The following is a 9,582-nucleotide window of genomic DNA, read 5'->3' as shown; positions in this document are numbered from 1 at the left end:
AATGATCACATTCTACACACATTAGAATAGGCAAAGTGAATGCTGAGATGGGATAAGTTACACTTGAATGTTACCTGAGTTGCTGTTGTCAAGAAAGTGGGCTAGACATTTGTCAACAGATGAGAGTACCAAGTAGATCTTTTCATATCGCCAGTTCAAGGTGGGATATTTACGTCCTGCTCCTTGGTTTTATTAATATCTTAATCAGCGACAAGTCGACATCGACTCAACTATTATCCCATGACTGTTGGCATAAAAACATCTGAAGTCGTGCAACTCCTTGTCTGTTGAAGTTGATACAAGTTTCACTTTCAAATGGCTGAAAACTATAATACAGAGTTGCTGAACTGCTGCTTAATACACTTAGACTACAGATTTGTTTTTGCTTTTTTCTTATAATTCAGTCGAAAGTTTAACTGAAACTAGGATTGAAAAAACAAATGTCACAGGTAGCCTTTATTTTCTGAGGTAAAAGAAAGAACACATTTTAACAACAGATATAAAGATTTGTGAAACTTGATATTATTGTCCTTTGAAGCACTTTAGCATGCCAGACATGACATAACCATCCAAACAGAACTTTAACTCACAGCCTAACCTTTAAAAGTAAAGTTAAGTCACTGAGTTTCAGAGAGCTAGTCTAAGATTAGCAAGAAAATATGGAAGCAGTTGGATGCTGTTTATAGGGACAGTGGTGCTTAAAGCCCAAATTTAACATCAGCATGTAAACTGATCAAATTTACAAAGTTAAATTGCTTCTGTATCATATCAAAATTCCCATTTTTACAGCAGAAATTAATATGTTTTCAGCCCTGTTCATGAACTGTTTTGGTTGCTATGGCTCATTTCTTTCTTTCTTTTGCTACACACTGTAATAGGTCTTTCACACGAGCAGAAGTCTCCTGAAAAACTCAGGATATATCCCGGCGGAGCTGTATATGTGAATGCAAACAGCCGAATTCTAACCGAAAACTTCACCCGGAGTTTCTCCTGCCAGACCCCTAGTATTTTTTTCCGCAGAAAGTCCGAGTGAGCTGATGTGAGAACAGCGCAGGATATTCTCTGGAGAATTCACCTCGAGCCAATGGGAGGTGGGAGTGACGTTTCTATACTGTGACTGCTGCACGGTGCATAGACTGTATGCACCACTACGATCTCCATGCACTTAATTAAACCGCTGCATTAAGTTTTCTGTTCCTACACGTAGCATTGATATAAAGGCAAATATTCCCATTATATCATCGTAGCGGACACCATTTTGTCAGTACTACCCCACACTGTAGAGCCACACCGCCATTTTACTTCTCTGTGGCCCTTCATTTCTTCTGCAACTAATCAAATTTAGTCTCAGTGAGGAATGTCGAAGGCAAAGCATGAAAATCTGTTTGTGTGTGTGTGTGTGTGTGGAGGTATGCAGTGAGAGGAGGACACTGTCTTGTGAGGTCATGCTGAGTTTGTTAGGCACATGACAATTTACACGCTGCATTTGAAGACGCAGAGGGAGTCCAGAGTCAAGTTAGACCTAACTGTGAAGATTAACAACTCAACTGATTGGTTATACATTCACAAGAGGAACGAAGTATTACAAGACTTACTTTTATCTTTTTTTATTTTGTTATTTGTTCTCCTCGTCTACATACCATTTATCACATCCTTTCTTAACTCTTACTGACCTCTTGACATTTGACACTGTCACTTACCTGAGATGTGGTGATGCTCTGAGCCACCTGTGGTCTCTGTTTCCTCTGACTCAGAGTCCCAGGAAGGCCTGAACCAGTAAAGCCTTCTTCTGTCTCTTCATTTTGTTTCTCCCTCTCATAACCCTCCACATCTGTATCCATATCTCACCAGTCTAGCCCGATGTTCAGCGTTTTCTTCTCCTGTCGTTCTGAGCAGCCTGTGCAGATTTACTCCTGTAACGATGTCTGTCCAGTTAAACTTCCTTCTTCTACGATTGGAAATCTTCCACAGCACAGGCAGTCAGACCCGTCTTAGGGGAGGAGGATATTGGGGCCTCCGTCATGTTGGTGAGCGTGTCCAGGTTCTGAATAAGGAGAGGAGGACATTGTCAGGGGAGAAGGTTTAAGGTCTTTATATGCAATTTTTTGATCCAGCAGATGTTGCCCTTGAGCACCAGCATGAAACCAAAACAACTGGCGCTGCATTGTTGTGTTAGCATGCTAATGGTAGCGATCTTTATTATGCTCGTATCTTCACACTGCATGTAAATTTACCTGAAATGAGCGTGATCTAGAAACACAGTTAATCAGTGAGTACAGTATGTTATTCTTCTTTTCTCTAGTCCCTCAATTAAACAACTTTTATACGAAAGGGGAGGAGTCAGCCGGCCGTCCTGGCGATGTAAACAAATTGAAGATAGGACTCTGAAAACTCTGAAAACATCACAGACAGTGGGACTCGGGTGTTACACCCATTGTAGACAGTCATGACTCACAGAGTTATTTTCAGAGGATATACTTGATTTATATTATATTTAAGTCTGAAAAATCACATAAAGACTTTAAAGGGCTGACAGGAAGGTAGAAGAAGTTGGGAAGTGGGAGAAAAGAAAGAGACCAGAAAAGTCACATCAATTCATGTAAAGTGGACTAGCCCGGTTCAAACCACTCCTTGCTCTCATTTGTTAGTGGCCGACCCGCTGACTGAAAAATTATGCTGATTTTTTTCCAGTGGAATGACTGATTGATTACTCAAATCAACATTTGATGAAGTCCATAAAACAAATTCTACATGTGTTACATTAAAACAGTATATTGATATTTATACGTCTCAGCAGTCTATTCCCTCAAATACAAAAATACAAGTGACAGACGACTCATCAATAAATAAGTTTTACACCATAAAAGTCTAACATTTATACCAGATGTTTTTGCTACAACTGATGAGTTTTATGTCATCGTGCACAAAGACTGAAATCTGCCAACTCTTTCTCCCATGCCATTTAACATTAACATCTCCTTTTGTTTTTGTTTTTGAAATCATATAAGGCATTCTGGTTGGTAGGCCTATTTGTCACAGCTGTATTAAAGAAAGTTCCTTTACCAACCTCAAATTGATTATAAGAGAATTCTTACTTTTTTTCTTTGGTTTGATCAGATAAAATGAACATCACAGACAGACAGACAACCTATTTACTGAACCAGCATCCAGACCACAACCTACCTTAATGCCAAGCCGACCCACATCCTGCTGGCTCGTCAACGGGGCTCAAGTACGCGTGCGTGGGAATAAGGTAAATAAATAAGAGTGGGCGAATCCACGAATGACGTCAGCGCGGAGGTGCACGTTTTTAGACAAGAGCCAATTTAGAAAGTAAGAGGGAAAAACTCCTCTTAATACAGATACCATATCTAAGTCCGAGGGAGAAAAGAGACATTAAAACTCCTGCTAGCCCTCTCAGTCTGTTTTCAAAATGTTCCTCAGTCATACAGTGAAGAAAAGTAAGCAGTTTCCCTATAGTGGTGTAATTTTGAATTAATACTTCAAATATGGATAGGCCTACATTTATGAAAAAATGTAGAATTTTAAGAATACGGACTAGAAGCCTACCTTATATTAACTTTTATTGAAACAATTCCAATAATTTGTCATTGAAAGAAAAACTCTGAACTACCAAAGAGTCTCGGGATTTTCTTATAGATCCTGAAGGCAGCATCATTAAAATGAGACAAATTCCAGGTGTGTAGCTGCCATAAAGCGCGCGAGCATTCAGTCTACATTTTTCGACGATTAATTATCTGGTTTTAGGAGCGGTCTTTTTTTTTTCTTTCCTCCACTTCTTTTTCAGACTAATCTGAACATGTTTCGGGGTTTCACTGGACTGCTGAGGTGTCGCAGGGTTCTTTCTCCTGGGACACGAGCAGTGATTCAACAACGGGCAGGTTCTATTAACAGCAAACCACCGAAGGATAACATTGGCCCAATGGTAAGTTTTGAAATGAGTGACTTTAGGTTAATTTATCTTATCAAATGTCCCCCTCTTACAGGATGTTTTAAGTTCTTACAGTGTTCCTTAAAAGTTGTATTATAATTAGGGAAGTTATTATTGAAATTAAATAACATGTCTGTGTCCTGCAGGAATCCGCATTTGTGATGACTGTGCTGACTGTGGCCTTACTGGGCCCTTCTGGTTGGATACTTTCCCACTTGGACGACTACAAAAACCGTGGCTGATGGATGAGGCCCTGAATTCATCATTTTGATTCGTTTAAAGTGCTTTCTAAAACTTTGTGACAATAAACTCGTTTTTTTTTTCTCTCTACAATTGTCAGTTTCTTCTTAAGTGATGCAGTTTTGCCACTTCACCAGTAGATGTCAGAAGCTGCTGGGCGGAAGTGAAACCTTTGACTAGCTCACGAACAGGCTGTCTCACAACAAAGCATCCATAACCGAGGAAGACAGGGGGCAATTCTCAATCATGGTACAGCTCTGAAGTGCCTTTTTAAGTTCACCATGAAGCCGAGCTTGACACGGACTAGAAAGGGCTCGTCTGAGACAAAAGCAGCACTGTCCCTCCAGGATGAGCTCGTCGCAGCGATACACGGCGCGTTTGAGGTGGCTGTGGAGATCACAGTACGAGAGGTTTCAAAGCTCGTCGATCAGGTAACAGGCGACGTGTGTGACGAGATGCGACGAGAAAATGAGTCCCTCAAACAAAGACTGCAGGAAGCTGAAGCTATGCTAGACTCAACCCGGCTTCTGAAGGCAACCAAACACACGGATACACCCACTTGCTCAACATACAAACAGGAAAGCCCAAATCTCAGAGTGAGCGGGGTCAACCATCAGCCTCCTGAGCCTCATTATGAACACTTCAGCAGGACAGAAGAGCAAAGGTCAGGTGTTGACGTAAAGATGCAGCAAGTCATTGAATCTTCAGACGCAGAGAAACGCAATGGGTGTCATGGTGCTTGTGATGTGTTTCCTGTTGTAGGTATGCAGCATCTTCTTTGTTTACTCTCCCACCACCATGACATACGGGTCACTACAGCGTTAAGTGACGCTGTCTTAGTTAATAGCAAACTATGTACAAAAAGTTCATGTTGATGCATTTACTGCCTTTTTTAACACATTTTTCAGACACATACTGGTAAACAATGAAAGAGACATTTCCTATTGCCTGTGTTTACAGACAGTCATTACAAAAGGGCAATATGTAGTAACGAATGTTAAGATGTGTTTCATTAACACACTTTTGTAAGCTTCAAAGCTTTCATTGAAGCCAACTCAATGAGTATTATTATTTTTTTTTTCTAGCTTTGTAGCCTACTGTTTGAAGTCCCTTTTTTATGTTAAAACACAAAAGTTTTTAGAGCAGAATGAGAAGTCCAGTAACATTTTGGTAAGAAGATGTTCTTTATTTACCCAGAAAGAGGAAATTTGGACACTGTGTTGTTTAACATGCTACAATAGGCTTAAATACACACACGCACGCACGCACACACACACACACGCCAAATCAGATCCTATAGAGATGCACTGATCGAGAGATGTCAGAGTGAGCTGGTTGCAGGGTTGAGTGCTTAAGGGCCCCTCAGCAGTATTCAGGAAGTGAACTGGCATCTCTCCAGCTACCAGACCAATTTCCAGACTTGGTCCGCACTGGGTCTTCAACTGTTCCCTACAGACTGAGCTACTGCCGTCAATCACATAAAGTTGTTTCATCCTTAAAGTGACTTAATCCATGTACACCATGTATTAATACTGATGATTATACTGAGGGTTATGTGCATTAAGGGCATTCAAAGTAAATGTGTTCAAGTGTCTGACTTGTTGACTTTAAATCTCAAAGATAAAAACATTATTTTGCTGTATGTAATCTTTTCATTTACAGAAATCAGAGAAGAGGCATCCCGTGTGTGCATGGAAAGACTGGAGAACATTCACCAGACATGCCGAGACTTAGAGGCTCATGTCAGCGTCTCACCGCCGCTTCCCTGCAGGGGGGACAGGTCCACTTTAGGGCAGTTTAGAGTAAAGCAGGAGACGCCAGAAGAAGAAGAAGAAGAAGAAGAAGAAGAAGAAGATGGTTCTGACTGCTTTTTAGACTCCATAAAAGTGGAAGATTTCAGCCCTGACTGTATGTCAGCGGTCCAGTCCAAAATGTTGGAGGAGTGGAAACCAGAAGTGCTGGATGACCAGGGTCAAGACTCAGACACCCAGCCTGCTCAGGGTAAGAAGAAAACAAAGATGACCAATTTATCTTTTTTTTTAATGGGTTTTTTTCCACAGCAGCTCATCTTGATCATCTTTTTAATTTTATTTTTCAATTTAACCTTCATTTAACCAGGAAAGAAAACTCATTGAGATTAAAAAATCTCTTTTTCAAGAGTGTCCTGGCCAAGACAGGCAGCAGCTCAATGAACAGAGTTTCACACAGACAACGAGCAGCCACACAAAAATAAATCATTAGACTTTAAAAGACACAAATAACAAATCTGAACAGCAAATATTTGTCAATCCACAAACACATCAGGAAGAAAATCTACAGCCAGATGTGTTTGCCTCCAAGCCATTTAACTTCGTCTTAAAAGCGTCCAACGAGAGAAGATCGTTAAAGTTTCAGCTCTTTTTGTAATTCTTTCCAAGTAAAGTGAGCATAAAAATTAAACGCTTTTTTCCCTAGTTCAGTTCTGACTTTTGGAACAGACAGTAAGAAAAGGTCCGGGGATCGAAGATTATAAGACACTGTACTCTTCTGATTCATGAAGGTCAGAAGGTATGGAGGAAGTAGACCTAAAATAGACTTGTAGATTAGAATACGCCAGGGTCAAAGAAGTCCATCCAACACGGTCATACAACAAACAGTGATGAGTGAGGGATTTTTAAATGACTGTGAACCTCAGAGCTCCATGATACACCGAGTCCAGAGCATGAAAGCTTTGTGAGGAGGTGTTCATGTATAAATCCAGCACAGACATAAAAGTGGCAGCAACCAGCCTCTTAGATATGAAACAGAGGCAGGATTTGATTCTAAAGTAGAATCCCAGTTTCAGCTTTAACCTTTTTACCAGCTGCTAAAGTGAGTAGTAAAAGAAATACTCATCAATTATAATAATTGATGTAAATAAATAATAATACTTGTAACTCCATCACAGCAGCTACATATTTTGCTTTAATTTTGCCTGAAATAAAATGTCTATTATCTCTGCTGTTTTGTCAGGACAGGATCAGAGCTTTAATAAGGATCAACTCTAACTGAAAAAGTTGTTTTAAAATTCTTTTTTTTTTTCATTTTCTTTTTCTACAGCGACTCCAAATCTGACCCCCCACCTCCCACCAACCTTAGAACCTCCATCCCTCTCCTCAGAGTTCCCGCACGTCTTCCAGCTGGAAGAGCCTTCCGCCATCCAAGAAGCCTCTCAACAGGTTTATGGAGTCCGCTTACGAACCAGCCGAAACCCCAGCAACCCCTACGCCTGCAAGTACTGCGGTCAGATTTTCCAGCTGCCCAGCCTGCTCCGGAGGCACTACGGCCAGTGCCATCTAAGGCTCCAGCAGTGTTTCCAGCAACCCGTAGCAGGAAACAAGAGGACCAGACTGCTCTACCCGCCGGGCTGCAGCCCCTTCCGCTGCACCGTGTGCAGCCGAGAGTTCAACCGCATGGAAAACCTCAAGACTCACCTTCGCATTCACACGGGAGAGAGGCCGTACACCTGCTCTGTGTGCTCCAAGTGCTTCCGTCACTCAGGGGCGTTAACCAGGCACTTCCGCATTCACACCGGAGAGAAGCCTTACGTTTGTGGACAGTGTGGGAAGTCTTTCAGGAACCCTGGGGGGCTTAAATTCCATCAGCGTTCACACAACAAGTAGCTACAGCAAAGAGGGACTCAATGGTTTATGTTACATGAAAGTAGCGGTATCATATTTAATATAATGCTCAATATGTTTTTAAACAGTTTTGTAGCGTTTGACTGACTGTAAACCCAATAGCGGATGTTAATATGTGATACTGCGAAGGCTTTATGAATTTTACTTTCAATCCTTTATCCAGATTATGAGTCACTTTTAACGGGTTTTAAGTGTAGACCTCAGCAGACAAAGCGCAAATCATAGACTGGATATAAATATGGACAACATGTCTCCATCTCCTTCACTTTCATAAAAATGAAGCCAAAACACCCCCTTCAAAAGCGCTGACATATCGCATTGGTGATGTCAGTTGGAGCCAATAACACGGGATCTGGCTGGTGGAGCCGCAGAATTAACACATGGCCTTTTCCGCAAACCAAAGCACACGATAAACTTATTGCTAAAACAGCAAAGATCCCTCACGTTGGTAAAGTCCACAGCAGAACAGATTCTCGTGTCGGTTTGGAGCAAACACTCGTGGTAATGGGAGGTTCGATGACTTAGTTTTCTCTCACGTTCTTCTTCGACTCTGCTTATCGCATAAAGACCGCTGCAGGACCCTCATTTGTCAACAGAGTCATGATGTCATATCCGGCTTTTTTCACGTCACATAAATTAAAACAAAACCGCTCAGATGACCGAACGCTTGGACACAAATCAAAGTAAGAGCTAACTGTGATGACAGAAACCACGTTTGATAAAAATGTATTGGATGTTTATTTTAATGTTAAAGTTTGCCCCATGTGTCATCTGTTAACATGGAGGAGGCGGGGTTTATAACCTGTACTGAAGCCCGTCAACAGGGGGAGCTCCAAATACTTTGGCTTCACTTCTCTCCCACTCTTGTGCTGCCCAATCTTTATACAGTCAATAGTATGAGTACCCTTAACTCTCTGTTTAGTATATAGATGGTACATGACACTTTGATATCAGATTGTTAAGTCATTCACGGCCAGCGTATCATGATGTAACCTACAATGAGTCTCTGGCTTCTTTAAACACTGCTAGGTCAAAGGAAACCGTCCAATAACAATATCTCTCCACGTCTGACCAAGGAGATAAAGAGTATTTTTTTCCTGTCTGCTGTTACTAAATCAAATCAAATTATTATTCAGTGTTGATGTTTTATGAATCACTGTCCTCTCATTAGTAGAAACTGAAAGTACAAAGTACAAAGTATAGCTTTTTGACGGAGTGGAAACTGTTCAATGCCATATTTTCAAGCAAGTCTTACAATGGTTATTACAGAAAAACACTTATTTTCTTTTTTCTGGTGCAAATGATGTACCCAAGTATGTTATTTTGACTACAGTGTATGGAAAATCACTTAATTTATTTAATAAAATGTATGAAATTATGAAAATGGCTCAAAAGATTTATGTTACTGACAAAACTGTAAACTAGCTGGTAGTCCTGTTGTACATGTGTCCTCCCTAGTGTATCGGAAGCAACCATCCACTCACATGTCCCTTTAAGGTTTTATAACACAAACGTATTCCAAAAGTGCTCCAAGAAAGAAATGACCAGGATGATGATTGAAACTAAAGACTACAAAGTTCAGACAGACGTGGACATGGTATGAAACAACGTGTGACTCCACAGCTATCAGGCCTCCACACCGCTCTCAGCTCACTGAAGGAGCAGGGAGGTCTCTTAAAGCTACAGTAACCTAAAGCATCAGATTTATCAAGAATAAACAGAAAGGCCATT

At 40.9% G+C, this 9,582-nt stretch overlaps 1 protein-coding gene across 1 annotated transcript; it reads left to right on the top strand.

Annotated features, from left to right (window-relative positions):
• Positions 1-4,340: 4,340 nt before the first annotated feature.
• On the top strand, positions 4,341-9,236 carry si:ch211-284e13.5 (uncharacterized protein LOC793850 homolog). The gene is made up of 3 exons (XM_061049792.1): positions 4,341-4,954; positions 5,855-6,193; positions 7,271-9,236. The coding sequence occupies exons 1-3, from the start codon at positions 4,474-4,476 to the stop codon at positions 7,831-7,833; spliced, it is 1,383 nt and encodes a 460-aa protein (XP_060905775.1). The 5' UTR covers positions 4,341-4,473; the 3' UTR covers positions 7,834-9,236.
• Positions 9,237-9,582: the final 346 nt, after the last annotated feature.

The sequence above is a fragment of the Labrus mixtus genome, chromosome 2 (genome assembly GCF_963584025.1).
Source record: "Labrus mixtus chromosome 2, fLabMix1.1, whole genome shotgun sequence".
NCBI lineage: Eukaryota > Metazoa > Chordata > Actinopteri > Labriformes > Labridae > Labrus > Labrus mixtus.
This window is presented reverse-complemented; position numbering and strand designations above follow the sequence as displayed.